Source organism: Myxine glutinosa, chromosome 11, assembly GCF_964187855.1.
Source record: "Myxine glutinosa chromosome 11, kmMyxGlut1.1, whole genome shotgun sequence".
NCBI lineage: Eukaryota > Metazoa > Chordata > Myxini > Myxiniformes > Myxinidae > Myxine > Myxine glutinosa.
The window spans coordinates 7,243,053-7,265,079 of record NC_136271.1 but is presented as its reverse complement, the minus strand read 5'-3'; the positions used below and the strand labels follow the sequence as shown (position 1 = coordinate 7,265,079).

The 22,027-nt window shown below is 49.7% G+C and overlaps 1 protein-coding gene across 1 annotated transcript in view; it reads right to left on the bottom strand.

The window, feature by feature from the left end:
- Positions 1–5,926, bottom strand: part of LOC137436387 (5'-3' exonuclease PLD3) — a 61,545-nt gene extending 55,619 nt beyond the window's left edge. The window contains exon 1 of the mRNA XM_068130118.2: positions 5,737–5,926. Coding sequence (XP_067986219.1) covers positions 5,737–5,790 — 54 coding nt within the window. The 5' untranslated portion in view covers positions 5,791–5,926. The remainder of the gene's footprint in view (positions 1–5,736) is intronic.
- Positions 5,927–22,027: the final 16,101 nt, after the last annotated feature.

Here is a 22,027-nt window from a genome sequence, read left to right as displayed (position 1 = left end):
TTCGTCTCCCTTCTATCTCATACCTCCACCCCCCCAAACCTTCTACTTTCCTCTGCCCCCCCTCAAACAACCCCTCACTGTGCCGCATCCCTTCACCAGCAAACCTTTCATCCTCCTCATCCTTCCCTTTCTTGGAACTCTTCTGCAACATCTGAAACACTATCAACTGCTCTCGCTACCTCCCCCTCTCATCCTTCATCTTACCCTACTCCTCCCCTCCCCTGTCCTGTACCCGATGCTCCCCCTCTCTCTTCATTAACGGTATGGACCTCAAACATCCGGGGCCTTCGCTCAAACCTGACTGATCTCTCCATACAGGTTGCTTCTGACAATCCAGACTTGATCTGCTTAACAGAGACTTTCCTCCTTCAAGATGTCTCTGATTCCTTAATATCTCTTCCTGGTTACTCCCTCCTCCGGTATGATAGACCTGAGCCTCGGCCTGGTGGTGGGGTGGCTATCTTTGTCAAAAACTCTCTTCCTCACTCTCCTTGCACTGATCTCCTTCCTCCTCACCCGCAGGAGTACCTCTGGTTACGGCTTCCTCTCCGCTCCCACCTTTTGTTCATATGTGTTCTGTACCGTCCCCCAAACAGTGATGACTCCATCTACATTTCAATGTCTGACAACATGGACCAACTTCTATCCACTCATCCCAACTCTCTCTTCCTCATATGTGGTGACTTCAACTGTCATCATGCCACCTGGTTGGGTGTGGGTTCCTCTCTCACTAGTCATGGCACCTCAGCAAAGGACTTCTGTGACTCACTGGGATTGACACAATCTGTCAATTTCCCGACCCGGATCTCAGCCAATGGAGTATCTTCTCTTCTAGACTTGGTTATGACAAACTTCCCTGCTAATGTCTGCTGCTCTTCTTCTGCTCCAATCGGTTCTTCTGATCATGTGCTTGTCAAAGTGGACATCTCTCTGGCCATTCTCAGAGAGCCTCCTCAGCGTCGACGAGTCTGGCATTTCACTCAGGCCGACTGGGACGGTCTTCAAGCAGCCATCAATCGTCTGGATTGGTCTCCCATCTCCACTGCCTCTGACATCAATTCTTCCTGGGAATTCTTCCAAAGCAAACTGATCTCTCTCATGCACAGATTTATCCCATCTCGCCTTCAATTGTCTTACCCTTCCTCCCGTCCATGGTACACTGAATCTTGTGGTGAGGCAGTTGCCCTGAAACAACTTGCCTTTGCCTCTTGGAAGGCTAATCCAACTGAAGGAAATCTCAGTTCCTTCCACCAAGCTCGGAACAAGTGTGTGTCTACCCTCAGGAGTGCCAGGAAGCACTATCTCTCCTCACTCAAGAATGAACTCTCAAACCTGTCTCCTTCCTCCAAATCCTGGTGGCGTCTGGTCAAATCCGTTTCTGGTGTTTGTTCCCCCTCCATCCCCTCCCTTACCTCAAATGGCCACACAGTTGACATCGCACGTGACAAAGCCGAATGCCTCAACTCTGTGTTCGCCTCGAAATCCTTAGTCCCAAACCCATCTCTCTCTGTTCACACCTTTCCCAGTCGAACCCAACTGCTCCTGGACTCTGTGTCCTTCTCTCCTGACAAGGTGGAGGAGTTTTTGTCAAACCTCGACTCTGATTCTGCAACTGGACCAGACGGCATCAGCCCACGGGTCCTAAAATCCTGCTCTGCCGCTCTATCTCACCCTCTCTCTGTTCTTTTCACCCTATCTTTTGCTCAAGGTCATCTGCCAGCATCCTGGAAATCAGCTAACATTACCGCTTTACACAAAAAAGGTGCAAAAACAGATCCTTGCAACTACAGACCAATCAGCCTGCTCCCAATTATCAGCAAAGTCATGGAATCCATCATTGCTTCGGATATGAAATCTTTCCTCTTCTCCAATGGCTTGATCTCTGATCATCAATTTGGTTTCAGACCAGGTCACTCTACTCTGGACATGCTGCTTCTGCTGTCTCAACAATGGATGGAGGTCCTCAATGCCAAACAGGAAATCAGAGCTGTCTCCCTTGACATATCAAGGGCCTTTGATACGGTCTGGCACCCAGCTCTGCTCACCAAACTCTCCTCCTATGGTATCCATGGAAATCTCCATGCATGGCTTGCGGACTTCCTCTCTGGTCGTAGTCAACGTGTGGCCCTGAATGGATTTCTCTCATCTCCCCTTCCTGTTCAGGCTGGAGTTCCCCAAGGAAGTGTGCTGGGCCCTGTGCTTTTTCTGGTCTTTATCAATGATCTCTCTGACTCTCTGGAAAATCCTCTCTATCTCTTTGCTGATGACTCCACTCTCTGCCGCTCCATTCCTCTTCCCTCAGATCGGCAGTCTGCAGCCTCCTCACTCTCTGAAGACCTGGACAAAATCACAGACTGGTCAAACAAGTGGAACATGTCTTTCAATCCTGCCAAATCTCACTCTCTTACTATGTCTCTCCGAAAAGATCGACTGGACAACCCTCCCATCTACTTTCTCAACAATCCTCTCCAAGAAGTTCTGTCACTCAAGCTTTTGGGTCTCACTATCTGCCATGATCTTTCTTGGGAAAACCACATTTCCAAGCTGGCCTCCAAAGCCAGTCGCCGACTGGGCATCCTCCGTCGTGCGAAGTCCTTCCTCGGCACACCTGAGCTCCTCACCACATACAAGGCTTTCATCCGCAGCTCAATGGAATACTGTTCTCCCCTATGGGCTGGTGCTCCTGCCTCACACCTGGCTCGGCTTCACGCTGTTGAATCCAAAGCTTTCAAAATCATTGGAATCTCCCGCGATGAAGCTATCTCTGAGGGCCTTTCACTCACTCACCGCAGGCAGGTAGGTGGTCTTTCTGTCTTCTACCGACTCCTCTCCGGCCTTGCTCCCCCAGCTCTCTCTGTGCTCTGTCCCCCAAATATTCCTACAGGTCGCACAAGATCTGCCAGCAACCCTCTGATGGTTAAACTGCCGAAATCTCGGCTCTCTGCTCACCTTCACTCTTTCATTCCTCTTTTCTCCCGCCTGTGGAACAAACTCCCACACTCCCTTCAATCCCTCTCCTCCCTCCAGGTCTTTAAAACAGCTGTTCACCACCATCTCTTATCTTCCCCCATCCATAACCTTGATCTTTTCTACCCCCACTAATTCACCCCAGATCCACCTTGTTTGAAATTCCAACTTATTTCCTGGAAATCCTGGCAGTGTCCATATGTTTATACCTCTCCCACCCCCCCCCCCCTTCACATGCCTCCCCCCCTTCACATGCCTCCCCACCTTCACATGCCTCCCCCCCAAAGCCCTCTCCCTCCCACAGATCTCTCGATGTCTCCATGTCTCTCGGTCCCTGCTCTCAAATGTTGTGTTTGTGTCCTTCCCCCTCTCTCCCCATCTTGTCTACCACTCCCGATGTTATTTGTTTTATGTGTCTGTTTGTCTTTCTGTGTGATTAATGTTCGCTCTTTCACGAGCCTCGATCTTGTATACAAAAAAAAAAAAAAAAAAAAAAAAAAAAAAAGTGATTGGAGTTTGCACAAAGACGAAGACAATGATTGGAGTTTTCACAAAGACTAAGAAAGTGATTGGAGTTTGTACAAAGACGAAGAAAGTGATTGGAGTTTTCACAAAGATTAATAAAGTGATTGGAGCTTTCATGAAGACTAAGAAAACGATTGGAATTTGTACAAAGACTAAGAACGTGATTGGAGCTTTCTCAAAGATTAATAAAGTGATTGGAGCTTTCATGAAGACTAAGAAAACGATTGGAGTTTGCACAAACACAAAGAACGTGATTGGAGCTTTCATGAAGACTAAGAAAACGATTGGAGTTTGCACAAACACAAAGAACGTGATTGGAGCTTTCATGAAGACTAAGAAAACGATCGGAGTTTGTACAAACACAAAGAACGTGATTGGAGCTTTCATGAAGACTAAGAAAACGATTGGAGTTTTCTCAAGGATTAATAAAGTGATCGGAGTTTGTACAAAGACTAAGAAAGTGATTGGAGTTTGCACAAAGACTAAGAAAGTGATTGGAGTTTGCACAAAGACGAAGACAATGATTGGAGTTTGCACAAAGACGAAGACAATGATTGGAGTTTGCACAAAGACTAAGAACGTGATTGGAGCTTTCATGAAGACTAAGAAAGTGATTGGAGTTTGCACAAAGACTAAGAAAGTGATTGGAGTTTGCACAAAGACGAAGACAATGATTGGAGTTTTCACAAAGACTACGAACGTGATTGGAGTTTGCACAAAGACTAAGAAAGTGATTGGAGTTTGCACAAAGACTAAGAAAGTGATTGGAGTTTGCACAAAGACGAAGACAATGATTGGAGTTTGCACAAAGACGAAGACAATGATTGGAGTTTTCACAAAGACTAAGAAAGTGATTGGAGTTTGCACAAAGACGAAGACAATGATTGGAGTTTGCACAAAGACGAAGACAATGATTGGAGTTTGCACAAAGACGAAGACAATGATTGGAGTTTTCACAAAGACTAAGAAAGTGATTGGAGTTTGCACAAAGACGAAGACAATGATTGGAGTTTGCACAAAGACGAAGACAATGATTGGAGTTTTCACAAAGACTAAGAAAACGATTGGAGTTTGCACAAACACAAAGAACGTGATTGGAGCTTTCATGAAGACTAAGAAAACGATCGGAGTTTGTACAAACACAAAGAACGTGATTGGAGCTTTCATGAAGACTAAGAAAACGATCGGAGTTTGCACAAACACAAAGAACGTGATTGGAGCTTTCATGAAGACTAAGAAAACGATCGGAGTTTGCACAAACACAAAGAACGTGATTGGAGCTTTCATGAAGACTAAGAAAAAGATCGGAGTTTGTACAAACACAAAGAACGTGATTGGAGCTTTCATGAAGACTAAGAAAACGATCGGAGTTTGCACAAACACAAAGAACGTGATTGGAGCTTTCATGAAGACTAAGAAAACGATCGGAGTTTGTACAAACACAAAGAACGTGATTGGAGCTTTCATGAAGACTAAGAAAACGATCGGAGTTTGCACAAACACAAAGAACGTGATTGGAGCTTTCATGAAGACTAAGAAAACGATTGGAGTTTGTACAAACACAAAGAACGTGATTGGAGCTTTCATGAAGACTAAGAAAACGATTGGAGTTTGCACAAACACAAAGAACGTGATTGGAGCTTTCATGAAGACTAAGAAAACGATCGGAGTTTGTACAAACACAAAGAACGTGATTGGAGCTTTCATGAAGACTAAGAAAACGATCGGAGTTTGTACAAACACAAAGAACGTGATTGGAGCTTTCATGAAGACTAAGAAAACGATTGGAGTTTTGACAAAGACTAAGAAAGTGATTGGAGTTTTCTCAAAGACAAAGAAAATTATTGGAGTTTTTTAAATGACAAGTTCTGGTTGACGTCACAAATCACTGAGAAAATGGCATCTCCTTGGAGACGGTCCACGACGTGTCACACGTAACAACAATGACAATACCACGTCCACGCCTGATATTTCGCTGTCATATTCCAGGTCACCAACACACCTTTGTAATGTAAAGGTTGTAATGTAACAACCAAATGTTTAAAATGTGCATTCAGACGGGAAACAGCCTTTTCCCCCCTCTTTGTCTTGTCAGAAAGGAAACATTACAACCATGGACTCCAACGACAATAAGTTGTAAAAGTGTCAATAAGTAAAACAGAAGGAAGAATAGCGATGATGGAGAGAAGACAGAAAGGGAGGGAGGAATCTGCAGTCCCCCAATGGTCCCACGATCCTTCTCACCTTCGGTTTCCAAGAAGCCAGAAGGGACTGGGACATCGTGTCGTTCTTGCTCATGGATTCGTACGCAGACGTGAAACAGTCAAATTCGAACACACATCGCCGTCCAGAGAACAAAACCGCGGCATCCAACACCCCAGATCCGTCCCGGTTAGTCCCTGATAAGCACCACCCCGTTTCACTGTACCCACGTCCATCCCTGCCCCATTTCGCTCCGCCCAGATCCATCCCTGCCCCATTTCGCTCCGCCCAGATCCATCCCTGCCCCATTTCGCTCCGCCCAGATCCATCCTTGCCCCCATTTTGCTCCGCCCAGATCCATCCTTGCCCCCATTTCGCTCCGCCCAGATCCATCCCTGCCCCCATTTCGCTCCGCCCAGATCCATTCATGCCCAGTTTCACTGTGCTCACGTCCGTCCCAGCACATTTCGCTCCGCCCAGGTCCATCCCTGCCCCATTTCGATTGAAGCATTGCTTTCATAAACTAGTTTATTGTACCCCGTCGCACCACGGAGCGAAAGGGGGACTATGGTTTTCCCCTCCGTCCATGTGTCCGTCCGTCCGTGCGGGCGTGTGTGCGTGGGCGAAGGACCGCATTCGAATTTGGGGTGTGGGTGCATCCCACGTCAAAATCCAAGATGGCCGCCGCCATGTATGTCTGATGCCATGTATGTCTGAACATTGTGAACGGAATATCTTGAAAAATAAGCGAAGTACCAACTTCTAATCTGGTGTGTGTGTGTATCTAGGCAAAAGGAAGAACCCTATTGAAAATTGGGTCGCCACGTCAAAATCCAAGATGGCCGCCGCCATGTATGTCTGAACCTTGTGAGATGAATATCTTGAAAAATAAGCGAACTACCAACTTCTAATCTGGTGTGTGGGTGTATCTAGGCATAAGGAAGAACGATATTGAAAATTGGGTCGCCACGTCAAAATCCAAGATGTCCGCCACCATATATATGTCTGAATATTGTGAGCGAAATATCTTGAAAATAAGCGACGTACCAACTTCTAATCTGGTGTGTGGGTGTATCTAGGCATAAGGAAGAACACACCAACAACACAACATGCATTTTAAGGCCATTTTCCCTGCTAGAGCGGGGGTTAGCCTAATAAGGAAGAACCCTATTGAAAATTGGGTCGCCACGTCAAAATCCAAGATGGCCGCCACCATATATATGTCTGAACCTTGTGAGCGAAATATCTTGAAAAATAAGCGAAGTACCAACTTCTAATCTGGTGCGTGGGTGTACCTAGGCGTAAGGAAGAACGCTATTGAAAATTGGGTCGCCCCGTCAAAATCCAAGATGGCAGCCTCCATGTATGTCTGAACCTTTTGAGCGAAATATCATATCATGGCATGTTTTCTGCGTCTTCCACTTTGTCAAGTCACATCACTTCCCCGACGGGGGACCTCGGCGTAACGCTTGTTGGAAATGTGTCTGCATTGCTTAAATAAACTGGTTCATTGGAAATGTGTCTGCATTGCTTAAATAAACTGGTTCATTGGAAATGTGTCTGCATTGCTTAAATAAACTGGTTCATTGGAAATGTGTCTGCATTGCTTAAATGAACTAGTTTATTGGGAATGTGTCTGCATTGCTTAAATAAACTGGTTCATTGGAAATGTGTCTGCATTGCTTAAATGAACTAGTTTATTGGGAATGTGTCTGCATTGCTTAAATAAACGAGTTTATTGGAAATGTGTCTCAGTGCTAAAATAAACTAGTTTCTTGGAAATGTGTCTGCAGTCAATAAATAACCTCGTTTATTGGAAATGTGTCTGCATTGCTTGAACAAACTAGTTTATTGGAAATGTGTCTGCATTGCTTAAATAATCCAGTTTATTGGAAATGTGTCTGCAGTCAATAAATAACCTCGTTTATTGGAAATGTGTCTGCATTGCTTAAACAAACTAGTTTATTGGAAATGTGTCTCAGTGCTTAAATAATCCAGTTTATTGGAAATGTGTCTCAGTGCTTAAATAAACGAGTTTATTGGAAATGTATCTGCATTGTTTAAATAAACTAGTTTATTGGAAATGTGTCTGCATTGCTTAAATAAACGAGTTTATTGGAAATGTGTCTGCATTGTTTAAATGAACGAGTTTATTGGAAATGTGTCTGCATTGCTTAAATAAACGAGTTTATTGGAAATGTGTCTGCAGTCGATAAATAAACTAGTTTATTGGAAATGTGTCTCAGTGAGTTTAATAAACTAGTTTATTGGAAATGTGTCTCAGTGAGTTTAATAAACTAGTTTACTGGAAATGTGTCTGCAGTCGATAAATAAACAAGTTTATTGAAAATGTGTCTGCACTGCTCAAATAAACTAGTTTATTGGAAATGTGTCTGCAGTCGATAAATAAACTAGTTTATTGAAATTGTGTCTGCAGTGCTTAAATAAACTAGTTTATTACTCCCGCCAGGGAGTAATGCATTCGATCGTGTCCATGTGTGTGTGTGTGTGTGTGTGCGTGTGTGTGTTCGTGTGTTTGTGAACAAAATATCTGGAAAAGTTCTGAACGGATTTGGATGAACGTTACTGGGATGATTGCTCTTGAGATAAGGAAGAATTGATTAGTTTTTGGTGAAGCTCAGGAAATTGCTATCTTTCCCTCGCGTCTTTCTTTCCCTCTCGGAAAGTGCTGTCTTTCCCTCGCGGTCCCCCTGTGCTGTCTTTCCCTCGCGGTCCCCCTGTGCTGTCTTTCCCTCGCGGTCCCCCTGTGCTGTCTTTCCCTCGTTGTCCCCCTGTGCTGTATTTCCCTCGCGGTCCCCCTGTACTGTCTTTCCCTCGCGGTCCCCCTGTACTGTCTTTCCCTCGGGGTCCCCCTGTGCTGTCTTTCCCTCACGTTCCCCCTGTGCTGTCTTTCCCTCGTGGTCCCCATGTGCTGTCTTTCCCTCGCGGTCCCCCTGTACTGTCTTTCCCTCGCAGTCCCCCTGTGCTGTCTTTCCCTCGTGGTCCCCCTGTACTGTCTTTCCCTCGTGGTCCCCCTGTGCTGTCTTTCCCTCGGGGTCCCCCTGTACTGTCTTTCCCTCGTGGTCCTCCTGTACTGTCTTTCCCTCGCGGTCCCCCTGTGCTGGCTTTCCCTCGTGGTCCCCCTGTGCTGTCTTTCCGTCGTGGTCCCCCTGTGCTGTCTTTCCTCGTGGTCCCCCTGTGCTGTCTTTCCCTCGTGGTCCCCCTGTGCTGTCTTTCCCTCATGGTCCCCCTGTACTGTCTTTCCGTTGTGGTCCCCATGTGCTGTCTTTCTCTCGTGGTCCCCCTGTACTGTCTTTCCCTCGGGGTCCCCCTGTACTGTCTTTCCATCGTGGTCCCCCTGTGCTGTCTTTCCCTCGTGGTCCCCCTGTGCTGGCTTTCCCTCGTGGTCCCCCTGTGCTGTCTTTCCCTCGTGGTCCCCCTGTGTTGTCTTCCCCTCGCGTTCCCCCTGTGCTGTTTTTCCCTCATGGTCCCCCTGTGCAGTCTTTCCCTCGTGGTCCCCCTGTGCTGTCCTTCCCTCGCGGTCCCGCTGTACTGTCTTTCCCTCGTGGTCCCCCAGTACTGTCTTTCCCTCGCGGTCCCCCTGTGCTGTCTTTCCCTCGCGGTCCCCCTGTGCTGTCTTTCCCTCGTGGTCCCCCTGTACTGTCTTTCCCTCACGGTCCCCCTGTGCTGTCTTTCCCTCGTGGTCCCCCTGTACTGTCTTTCCCTCGCGGTCCCCCTGTGCTGTCTTTCCCTCGTGGTCCCCCTGTGCTGTCTTTCCCTCACGGTCCCCCTGTACTGTCTTTCCCTCGCGGTCCCCCTGTGCTGTCTTTCCCTCGCAGTCCCCCTGTACTGTCTTACCCTCGCGGTCCCCCTGTGCTGTCTTTCCCTCGCGGTCCCCCTCTGCTGTCTTTCCCTCGCGGTCCCCCTGTGCTGTCTTTCCGTCATGGTCCCTCTGTGCTGTCTTTCCCTCACGGTCCCCTTGTGCTGTCTTTCCCTTGTGGTCCCCCTGTGCTGTCTTTCCCTCGCGGTCCCCCTGTGCTGTCTTTCCCTCGTGGTACCCCTGTGCTGTCTTTCCCTCGTGGTCCCCCTGTGCTGTCTTTCCCTCACGGTCCCCCTGTGCTGTCTTTCCCTCGAAGACCCCCTGTACTGTCTTTCCCTCGCGGTCCCCCTGTACTGTCTTTCCCTCGCGGTCCCCCTGTACTGTCTTTCCCTCACGGTCCCCCTTTACTGTCTTTCCCTCGCGCTCCCCCTGTACTGTCTTTCCTTCGCGGTCCCCCTGTACTGTCTTTCCCTCGTGGTCCCCTTGTGCTGTCTTTCCCTCGTGGTCCCCCTGTGCTCTCTTTCCCTCGTGGTCCCCCTGTACTGTCTTTCCCTCATGGTCCCCCTGTGCTGTCTTTCCCTCGTGGTCCCCCTGTGCTGTCTTTCCCTTGCGGTCCCCCTGTGCTGTCTTTCCCTCGCGATCCCCCTGTGCTGTCTTTCCCTCGCGGTCCCCCTTTACTGTCTTTCCCTCGCGCTCCCCCTGTACTGTCTTTCCTTCGCGGTCCCCCTGTACTGTATTTCCCTCGCGGTCCCCCTGTGCTGTCTTTCCCTCGTGGTCCCCCTGTGCTGTCTTTCCCTCGCGGTCCCCCTGTGCTGTCTTTCCCTCACGGTCCCCCTGTGCTGTCTTTCCCTCACGATCCCCCTGTGCTGTCTTTCCCTCGCGGTCCCCCTGTGCTGTCTTTCCCTCGCGGTCCCCCTGTACTGTCTTTCCCTCGCGGTCCCCCTGTGCTATCTTTCCCTCGTGGTCCCCCTGTGCTCTCTTTTCCTCGCGGCCCCCCTGTGCTGTCTTTCCCTCGTGGTCCCCCTGTGCTGTCTTTCCCTCGGGGTCCCCCTGTGCTGTCTTTCCCTCGTGGTCCCCTGTACTGTCTTTCCCTCACGGTCCCCCTGTGCTGTCTTTCCCTCGTGGTCCCCCTGTGCTGTCTTTCCCTCGCGGTCCCCCTGTGCTGTCTTTCCCTCGAGGTCCCCCTGTGCTGTCTTTCCCTCGCGGTCCCCCTGTACTGTCTTTCCCTCGTGGTCCCCCTGTACTGTCTTTCCCTCGTGGTCCCCCTGTGCTGTCTTTCCCTCGTGGTCCCCCTGTGCTGTCTTTCCCTCGCGGTCCCCCTGTACTGTCTTTCCCTCACGGTCCCCCTGTGCTGTCTTTCCCTCGTGGTCCCCCTGTACTGTCTTTCCCTCGTGGTCCCCCTGTGCTGTCTTTCCCTCGCGGTCCCCTTGTACTGTCTTTCCCTCATGGTCCCCCTGTGCTGTCTTTCCCTCGCGGTCCCCCTGTGCTGTCTTTCCCTCGCGGTCCCCCTGTACTGTCTTTCCCTCGCGGTCCCCTTGTACTGTCTTTCCCTCATGGTCCCCCTGTGCTGTCTTTCCCTCGTGGTCCCCCTGTGCTGTCTTTCCCTCGCGGTCCCCCTGTACTGTCTTTCCCTCGCGGTCCCCCTGTACTGTCTTTCCCTCGTGGTCCCCCTGTGCTGTCTTTCCCTCGCGGTCCCCTTGTACTGTCTTTCCCTCATGATCCCCCTGTGCTGTCTTTCCCTCGTGGTCCCCCTGTGCTGTCTTTCCCTCGTGGTCCCCCTGTACTGTCTTTCCGTCGTGATCCCCCTGTGCTGTCTTTCCCTCGTGGTCCCCCTGTGCTGTCTTTCCCTCGTGGGCCCCCTGTGCTGTCTTTCCCTCGTGGTGCCCCTGTGCTGTCTTTCCCTCGTGGTGCCCCTGTGCTGTCTTTCCCTCGTGGTCCTCCTGTACTGTCTTTCCCTCGCGGTCCCCCTGTGCTGGCTTTCCCTCGTGGTCCCCCTGTGCTGTCTTTCCGTCGTGGTCCCCCTGTGCTGTCTTTCCTCGTGGTCCCCCTGTGCTGTCTTTCCCTCGTGGTCCCCCTGTGCTGTCTTTCCCTCATGGTCCCCCTGTACTGTCTTTCCGTTGTGGTCCCCATGTGCTGTCTTTCTCTCGTGGTCCCCCTGTACTGTCTTTCCCTCGGGGTCCCCCTGTACTGTCTTTCCATCGTGGTCCCCCTGTGCTGTCTTTCCCTCGTGGTCCCCCTGTGCTGGCTTTCCCTCGTGGTCCCCCTGTGCTGTCTTTCCCTCGTGGTCCCCCTGTGTTGTCTTCCCCTCGCGTTCCCCCTGTGCTGTTTTTCCCTCATGGTCCCCCTGTGCAGTCTTTCCCTCGTGGTCCCCCTGTGCTGTCCTTCCCTCGCGGTCCCGCTGTACTGTCTTTCCCTCGTGGTCCCCCAGTACTGTCTTTCCCTCGCGGTCCCCCTGTGCTGTCTTTCCCTCGCGGTCCCCCTGTGCTGTCTTTCCCTCGTGGTCCCCCTGTACTGTCTTTCCCTCACGGTCCCCCTGTGCTGTCTTTCCCTCGTGGTCCCCCTGTACTGTCTTTCCCTCGCGGTCCCCCTGTGCTGTCTTTCCCTCGTGGTCCCCCTGTGCTGTCTTTCCCTCACGGTCCCCCTGTACTGTCTTTCCCTCGCGGTCCCCCTGTGCTGTCTTTCCCTCGCAGTCCCCCTGTACTGTCTTACCCTCGCGGTCCCCCTGTGCTGTCTTTCCCTCGCGGTCCCCCTCTGCTGTCTTTCCCTCGCGGTCCCCCTGTGCTGTCTTTCCGTCATGGTCCCTCTGTGCTGTCTTTCCCTCACGGTCCCCTTGTGCTGTCTTTCCCTTGTGGTCCCCCTGTGCTGTCTTTCCCTCGCGGTCCCCCTGTGCTGTCTTTCCCTCGTGGTACCCCTGTGCTGTCTTTCCCTCGTGGTCCCCCTGTGCTGTCTTTCCCTCACGGTCCCCCTGTGCTGTCTTTCCCTCGAAGACCCCCTGTACTGTCTTTCCCTCGCGGTCCCCCTGTACTGTCTTTCCCTCGCGGTCCCCCTGTACTGTCTTTCCCTCACGGTCCCCCTTTACTGTCTTTCCCTCGCGCTCCCCCTGTACTGTCTTTCCTTCGCGGTCCCCCTGTACTGTCTTTCCCTCGTGGTCCCCTTGTGCTGTCTTTCCCTCGTGGTCCCCCTGTGCTCTCTTTCCCTCGTGGTCCCCCTGTACTGTCTTTCCCTCATGGTCCCCCTGTGCTGTCTTTCCCTCGTGGTCCCCCTGTGCTGTCTTTCCCTTGCGGTCCCCCTGTGCTGTCTTTCCCTCGCGATCCCCCTGTGCTGTCTTTCCCTCGCGGTCCCCCTTTACTGTCTTTCCCTCGCGCTCCCCCTGTACTGTCTTTCCTTCGCGGTCCCCCTGTACTGTATTTCCCTCGCGGTCCCCCTGTGCTGTCTTTCCCTCGTGGTCCCCCTGTGCTGTCTTTCCCTCGCGGTCCCCCTGTGCTGTCTTTCCCTCACGGTCCCCCTGTGCTGTCTTTCCCTCACGATCCCCCTGTGCTGTCTTTCCCTCGCGGTCCCCCTGTGCTGTCTTTCCCTCGCGGTCCCCCTGTACTGTCTTTCCCTCGCGGTCCCCCTGTGCTATCTTTCCCTCGTGGTCCCCCTGTGCTCTCTTTTCCTCGCGGCCCCCCTGTGCTGTCTTTCCCTCGTGGTCCCCCTGTGCTGTCTTTCCCTCGGGGTCCCCCTGTGCTGTCTTTCCCTCGTGGTCCCCTGTACTGTCTTTCCCTCACGGTCCCCCTGTGCTGTCTTTCCCTCGTGGTCCCCCTGTGCTGTCTTTCCCTCGCGGTCCCCCTGTGCTGTCTTTCCCTCGAGGTCCCCCTGTGCTGTCTTTCCCTCGCGGTCCCCCTGTACTGTCTTTCCCTCGTGGTCCCCCTGTACTGTCTTTCCCTCGTGGTCCCCCTGTGCTGTCTTTCCCTCGTGGTCCCCCTGTGCTGTCTTTCCCTCGCGGTCCCCCTGTACTGTCTTTCCCTCACGGTCCCCCTGTGCTGTCTTTCCCTCGTGGTCCCCCTGTACTGTCTTTCCCTCGTGGTCCCCCTGTGCTGTCTTTCCCTCGCGGTCCCCTTGTACTGTCTTTCCCTCATGGTCCCCCTGTGCTGTCTTTCCCTCGTGGTCCCCCTGTGCTGTCTTTCCCTCGCGGTCCCCCTGTACTGTCTTTCCCTCGCGGTCCCCTTGTACTGTCTTTCCCTCATGGTCCCCCTGTGCTGTCTTTCCCTCGTGGTCCCCCTGTGCTGTCTTTCCCTCGCGGTCCCCCTGTACTGTCTTTCCCTCGCGGTCCCCCTGTACTGTCTTTCCCTCGTGGTCCCCCTGTGCTGTCTTTCCCTCGCGGTCCCCTTGTACTGTCTTTCCCTCATGATCCCCCTGTGCTGTCTTTCCCTCGTGGTCCCCCTGTGCTGTCTTTCCCTCGTGGTCCCCCTGTACTGTCTTTCCGTCGTGATCCCCCTGTGCTGTCTTTCCCTCGTGGTCCCCCTGTGCTGTCTTTCCCTCGTGGGCCCCCTGTGCTGTCTTTCCCTCGTGGTGCCCCTGTGCTGTCTTTCCCTCGTGGTGCCCCTGTGCTGTCTTTCCCTCGTGGTCCCCCTGTACTGTCTTTCCCTCGTGGTCCCCCTGTGCTGTCTTTCCCTCGTGGTCCCTCTGTACTGTCTTTCCCTCGTGGTCCCCCTGTGCTGTCTTTCCCTCGTGGTCCCCCTGTGCTGTCTTTCCCTCGTCGTCCCCCTGTACTGTCTTTCCCTCGTGGTCCCCTTGTGCTGTCTTTCCCTCGTGGTCCCCCTGTACTGTCTTTCCCTCGTGGTCCCCCTGTGCTGTCTTTCCCTCGTGGTCACCCTGTGCTGTCTTTCCCTCGTCGTCCCCCTGTACTGTCTTTCCCTCGTGGTCCCCTTGTGCTGTCGTTCCCTCGTGGTCCCCCTGTGCTGTCTTTCCCTCGTCGTCCCCCTGTACTGTCTTTCCCTCGTGGTCCCCTTGTGCTGTCTTTCCCTCGTGGTCCCCCTGTGCTGTCTTTCCCTCGTCGTCCCCCTGTGCTGTCTTTCCCTCGTGGTCCCCTTGTGCTGTCTTTCCCTCGTGGTCCCCCTGTGCTGTCTTTCCCTCGTGGTCCCCCTGTGCTGTCTTTCCCTCGCGGTTGTCAGCTCTTTCACGAGCCTCGATTCAGTATACCAAAAAAAAAAAAAAATTCCGGATCCAGGAAGTTTTTTGGGGAATTTTTTTTTTCTGTTTTCCTGTTAAAAACCATTTTCTCTGCAATAATTGGACCGATTGAGAGCAAATTTTTACCATTGGGGGGACTCGGTCTGCAGAATATTGTAATGGTAATTATGACGTCACAGGTCACGTGGTTCAGCCGCCATAATGTTTCGAGTGAAAAACACTAAAATCCAATGTTCTCCAAAACGCCTGAACAGATCGAGGCCAACCTTTGCAAGCAGAATCACATACCCATGACGAACAAAAAAGTCAACAAGCATGACGTCATGCATCACATGGTTTCAGAGTTATGACGTTTTTAAGCACAAACATTTAAAACCTAGCTCCTCCCTCATTTGTGATCCAATCTAGGGGGAATTTTTTTTTTTTGTTGTTGTTTTTTGTTTTTTGTATACAAGATCGAGGCTCGTGAAAGAGCGAACATTAATCACACAGAAAGATAAACCGACACATAAAACATATAACATCGGGAGCGGTAGACAAGATGGGGAGAGAGGGGGAAGGACACAAACACAACATTTGAGAGCAGGGACCGAGAGACATGGAGACATCGAGAGATCTGAGAGAGGGCGAGGGCTTTGGGGGGGGGGGCATGGGAAGGGGGCGGTGGGAGAGGTATAAAACATATGGACACTGCCAGGACTTCCAGGAAAGAAGTTGGAATTTCAAACAAGGTGGATCTGGGGTGAATTAGCGGGGGTAGAAAAGATCAAGGTTTTGGATGGGGGAAGATAAGAGATGGTGGTGAACAGCTGTTTTAAAGACCTGGAGGGAGGAGTGGGATTGAAGGGAGTGAGGGAGTTTGTTCCAGAGGCGGGAGAAAAGAGGAATGAAAGAGTGAAGGTGAGCAGAGAGCCGAGATTTCGGCAGTTTAACCATCAGAGGGTTGCTGGCAGATCTTGTGCGACCTGTAGGAATATTTGGGGGACAGAGCACAGAGAGAGCTGGGGGTGCAAGGCCGGAGAGGAGTCGGTAGAAGACAGAAAGACCACCTACCTGCCTGCGGTGAGTGAGTGAAAGGCCCTCAGAGATAGCTTCATCGCGGGAGATTCCAATAATTCTGAAAGCTTTGGTTTCAACAGCGTGAAGCCGAGCTAGGTGTGAGGCAGGAGCACCGGCCCATAGGGGAGAACAGTATTCCATTGAGCTGCGGATGAAAGCCTTGTATGTGGTGAGGAGCTCAGGTGTGCCGAGGAAGGACTTCGCACGACGGAGGATGCCCAGTCGGCGACTGGCTTTGGAGGCCAGCTTGGAAATGTGGTTTTCCCAAGAAAGATCATGGCAGATAGTGAGACCCAAAATCTTGAGCGACAGAACTTCTTGGAGAGGATTGTTGAGAAAGTAGATGGGAGGGTTGTCCAGTCGATCTTTTCGGAGAGACATAGTAAGAGTGTGAGATTTGTCAGGATTGAAAGACATGTTCCACTTGTTTGACCAGTCTGTGATTTTGTCCAGGTCTTCAGAGAGTGAGGAGGCAGCAGACTGCCGATCTGAGGGAAGAGGAATGGAGCGGCAGAGAGTGGAGTCATCAGCAAAGAGATAGAGAGGATTTTCGAGAGAGTCAGAGAGATCATTGATGAAGACCAGAAAAAGCACGGGGCCCAGAACACTGCCTTGGGGAACTCCAGCCTGAACAGGAAGAGGAGATGAGAGAAACCCATTCAGGGCCACACGTTGACGACGAATAGAGAGGAAGTCCGCCAGCCATGCGTGGAGATTTCCATGGATACCAAAGGAGGAGAGTTTGGTGAGCAGAGCGGGGTGCCAGACCGTGTCGAAGGCACATGATATGTCGAGGGAGACAGCTCTAATTTCCTGTTTGGCATTGAGGACCTCCATCCATTGTTGAGACAGCAGAAGCAGCATGTCCAGAGTAGAGTGACCTGGTCTGAAACCAAATTGATGATCAGAGATCAAGCCATTGGAGAAGAGGAAAGATTTCATATCCAAAGCAATGATGGATTCCATGACTTTGCTGATAATTGGGAGAAGGCTGATTGGTCTGTAGTTGCTAGGATCTGTTTTTGCACCTTTTTTGTGCAAAGCGGTGATGTTGGCTGATTTCCAAGCAGATGGCAGTTGACCTTGAGCAAAAGAGAGGGTGAAGAGAACAGAGAGAGGGTGAGATAGAGCAGCAGAGCAGGATTTTAGGACCCGTGGGCTGATGCCGTCGGGTCCAGTTGCAGAATCAGAGTCGAGGGTTGACAGAAACTTTTCCACCTTGTCAGGAGGAAAGGACACGGAGTCCAGGAGCAGCAGGGTACGACTGGGTATGGTGGGTACAGAGAGGGATGGGTTTGGGACACAAGATTTAGAGGCAAACACAGAGTTGAGGCATTCAGCTTTTTCACGTGTGGAGTCAGCTGTGTAGCCGTTTGAGGTAAGGGAGGGGATGGAGGGGGAACAAACACCAGAAACGGATTTGACCAGACGCCACCAGGATTTGGAAGAGGGAGACAGATAAGAGAGTTCGGTCTTGAGAACGGAGAGATATTGTTTCCTGGCTCTCCTGAGGGTGGACACACACTTGTTTCGGGCTTTGTGAAAGGAAATGAGATTTCCTTCTGTTGGATTTGCTTTCCAGGAGACGAAGGCAAGTTGTTTCTGGGCAACAGCCTCACCACAAGATTCCGTGTACCATGGACGGGAGGAAGGGTATGACAACTGAAGACGAGATGGGATAAATCTGTGCATGAGAGAGAGCAATTTACTTTGGAAGAATTCCCAGGATGAGTTGATGTCAGAGGTGGTAGAGATGGGAGACCAGTCCAGATGATTGATGGCTGCTTGAAGACCGTGCCAGTTGGCCTGAGTGAAATGCCAGACTCGTCGACGCTGAGCAGCTCCCTGAGGATGGTCAGAGAGATGTCCACTTTAACAAGGACATGATCAGATGATCCGATCGGAGCAGAAGAAGAGCAGCAGACATTTTCAGGGAAGTTAGTCATAACCAAGTCCAGAAGAGAAGATGTTCCGTTGACTGAGATCCGGGTCGGGAAATTGACAGATTGTGTCAGTCCCAGTGAGTCGCAGAAGTCCTTTGCTGAAGAGCCATGGCTGGTGAGAGAGGTACCCACACCCAGCCAACTGGCATGGTGACAATTGAAATCACCACATATGAGGAAGAGAGAGTTGGGATGAGTAGATAGAAGTTGGTCCATATCATCAGACAGCGAGATGTAGATGGAGTCATCACTGTTTGGTGGACGGTACAACACACATATGAACAAGAGGTGGGAGCGAAGGGGAAGCCGTAGCCAGAGGTATTCCTGGGGGTGAGGTGGAGAGAGTGCAGTGCAGGGCGAGTGAGGAAGAGAGTTTTTGATAAAGATAGCAACCCCGCCTCCAGGACGAGGCTCAGGTCTATCATACCGGAGGAGGGAGTAGCCCGGGAGAGATACTATGGAATCAGAGACATCATAAAGGAGGAAAGTTTCTGTTAAGCAGATCACGTCTGGTTTGACAGAAGCAACCTGTATGGAGAGATCAGTTAAGTTTGAACGAAGGCCCCGGATGTTTGAGGTCCATACCGTTAATGAAGAGGAAGGGGGAGCATCAGATACAGAACAGGGGGGAGGAGGGGTAGGGTAAGATGTGGAAGAGGTGGAAGAGATAGGGAGAGCTGTTGAAGGTGTGTCAGACATTTCAGAATAGCTCGGAGAAAGGGAAGGATGGGGCGGACAAAAGGTTTGATGGTGATTGGGTGAGCCACAATGAGGTGTTATTTGAGGAGGGGGAAGAGCGAGGCAGAAGGTTGGGGGAGATGGAGGTGAGAGTTTGAAGGGGGAAGAAGCGGGGAGGACGCTTTGAGGAGGGGGAGTGAGAGGGGGGAAATTGAGAAGCAATGAGGGTGGGGAGATTTGAAGGGGAGGGGTGAGGGGGGAGTTTGGGAGGGAAGGGACAAGGGGAGGGATTTGAAAGGGATGGGATATGGGGGAGATTTGGAGGGGAGGGGTGAGGCAGGAGTCTAGGAGGGGAGGGGCGAGGGGGCGTCTTGGCGGGGAGGGGTGAGGGGGTAGTTTAGGAGGGAGGGGGCAAGGGGGGAGATTTGAAAGGGATGGGTGATGGGGAAGATTTGAAGGGGAGGGGTGATGGGGAAGATTTGGAGGGGAGGGGTTATGGGGAAGATTTGGAGGGGAGGGGTGCGATTGGATTTTTGAAAGTGTACGATTTATGGGAAACGAACATTTATTGCAAAATGAGTTTCTTGTGACCTTCGAGTTAAAAATACGTTTAAGGACGCTGGATGGAGGATGGAGTGCAGGAGAGTTTAGGGAATGTAGAAAAAAGGCATTATAGGAGATGGATATTTTTTTGGGGATGAATTGATTTGGTGAGCAAGTCGAAAGCAGCCTTTTAAAGAAGAAGAAGAAAAAGGTGTTATAAAATATGACGGAATACATAACTTGAGGGGAAAGTGTAAACATTGAAGGTTAATGAGTGAAAACTATCTGGGGAAATGGGGGAGAAACACGTGGTCGAAGAACGAACGAACGAATAAGAATGAATAAACGAATGAGAACAGAGAAGGAAATGTTTTTTTTTTTTTTTTTTTTTTTTTTTGAGTTGAGATTTACACAAGGAAGTAGGCTATGGGTGAAAAGCCTGGGAATACAGAGAACGAAAGTTATTGGATCACAAACGACGGACCGCTGAGAGAAAAACAAAGCCTCAAGGTTGTACAGTGCACACTGTACAAGGCCTCAAGACACGACACGGCAAACAGACGATCAATTTATGAAAGATAAACACCGAGAAACAACCAAAGTTGCACACAATAACTTCACACACCGAACGATAAATACAGTTTCGACAAAATACAATTGTGAACAGACTTAACTTCGAAAAACGTGGAGACCGTGTGGAGCTTCGAAAATCCCTCCCACCGTCTCCGAGATCTCGCGAGATCTCCTGAGGGTGGATCTCCAGTTGGCCTGAGTGAAATGCCAGACTCGTCGACGCTGAGCAGGCTCCCTGAGGATGGTCAGACCCCCCCAAATGTCCAGTTGGTCTCGCGAGAACTTCACAAATCTGTTCAGCATATCAGTCTACTAAAATGGCCTTTTGGAATTTGCGATAGGTCACGTGGTTTGGCAGATATCGTTAATTAAACGCAAATAATAAAAACATTTATATCACTTGAACCACTACATTGATCGACGTGAAACTTCATAATGTATTAGAAGTCATGAAGAGTAACAAGTTTGGAAAATTTGAAGATGATTGGATGTACGGTCTGGAAGCTGGAAGTTGTGCTTTCGTGAAGAAGAAGAGTCTTCGACTGTGGACGATTAATTTATTTATCACATGCACAGACTTGTAGGCATCGTTTGACACAATCTCCCGGGTTAATTTGAACCTCAAATAAAATTACAATTCCAGATTTGTCAATGGCTGAGGTATATTAACAAACGAATGAAACAGATTTGGCAAAATTCTAACTTTTTTTTTAAAGATCGTATATTCACGAATAGTTGTGAGAGGCTGAAGAAGAAGAAATCTCGCATGGACTTCCCAGACAAAAAAATAATTCTGGCTCTGCGATTTTCAGGTTTATTTATCTATATATCTACATATCTGGGCATTGTCTGGTGTCACTCAACGACTCCCTGAAACTTTTGTTTCCGTGGTTGTGCAGTGTTTTTAATAATGTGGTGGTGGTTTTGAATCACGTGGTGGTGAGGTATTTTGAATTATGTGGTGGTGAGGTGTAAAATGACGTGGTGGTGTGTTTTTAATTAACATTGTGTGAAAATAGTTTTCATATTTGTTGTAAATGTAGTTTAAACTCGTGGTTATGCGTTAGAGCGGTGTATTTTTTTAGCAGCGTCGTCTTCAATGTTCATTTTTTTTTCTAATAAAGACATTCTGTCATTTTAAAACCACCAAATTGTGTATTCGGTTTCCCCGTTTCATAAAATGTATCGTTTGATGCGTATAATGCTTTAAAACTGTTTTTTGTTTGTTTTTACCTCAGAAGAGATATCAACATTTACCTCAGCGAATGTCATTCGCGGTGTCAGTATTTGATAAACTTATAAAGACTCAGGTGACCTATAAGTGTGACAAGCATGTGCACGGGATTCTTCCCAGAAGAATGAGTGGTCGCATTAGCTTGTACGACTTAAAATGGGCGAGTTTTGTTTTGACGTTTGGGCCAGTTTTACATGTTGTATCCCTAAGGAATGAAACGAACGTTTTCCAGGCTTACAATTTTATTTGAAGTCCCACAGGCCTCAAAATACACTCACTTATATAGAATTGAACGCTGAATCCGAAAATGTAAGTGAAATTGCCTTGTTTTTTTTTAACATTATCTTCTATATATTCTAAATATATATCTGTGCAGTGTCTGTCTTGTGTTGTCTTGTCTTGTGTTGTCACTGAACTACTCCCTCAAACTTTTGTGAAATCGTACTATTCCAACTTCAGCCACAGCGGGAGTATGCGCTCTACTGAGTGGTGTTCTAGTTGAAAATGTGTCTGCATTGTTTAAACAAACTAGTTTATTGGAAATATGTTTTAGTGCTTAAATAAACGAGTTTATTGGAAATGTGTCTGCAGTGCTCAAATAAACTAGTTTATTGAAAATGTGTCTGCAGTGCTCAAATAAACTAGTTTATTGTAAATGTGTCTGCATTGCTGAAATAAACTAGTTTATTGGAAATGTGTATCAGTGCTTAAATAAACTAGTTTATTGGAAATGTGTCTGCAGTCGATAAATAAACTGGTTTATTGAAAATGTGTCTCGTTGCTTAAACAAGTCAAGTGAATCCACTTGGATTCCGCCCAGGTTGGCACATGGAAATTATGATGTAGCATAATTATCATCTCGGGTCAAGATTTGAAATTATGCCATGGTTTTTGTAAAATTGCTACTAGTATTCACATTATGTACTTTCACCAAAACATACATCATCATAGAAACATACATAGAATTTGGGTCCTCTGGGTCATTTGGGTCCTCTGGGTCATTTGGGTCCTCTGGGTCATTTGGGTCCTCTGGGTCATTTGGGTCCTCTGGGTCATTTGGGTCCTCTGGGTCATTTGGGTCATTTGGGTCCTCTGGGTCATTTGGGTCCTCTGGGTCATTTGGGTCCTCTGGGTCATTTGGGTCCTCTGGGTCATTTGGGTCCTCTGGGTCATTTGGGTCCTCTGGGTCATTTGGGTCATTTGGGTCCTCTGGGTCATTTGGGTCCTCTGGGTCATTTGGGTCCTCTGGGTCATTTGGGTCCTCTGGGTCCTCTGGGTCATTTGGGTCATTTGGGTCATTTGGGTCCTCTG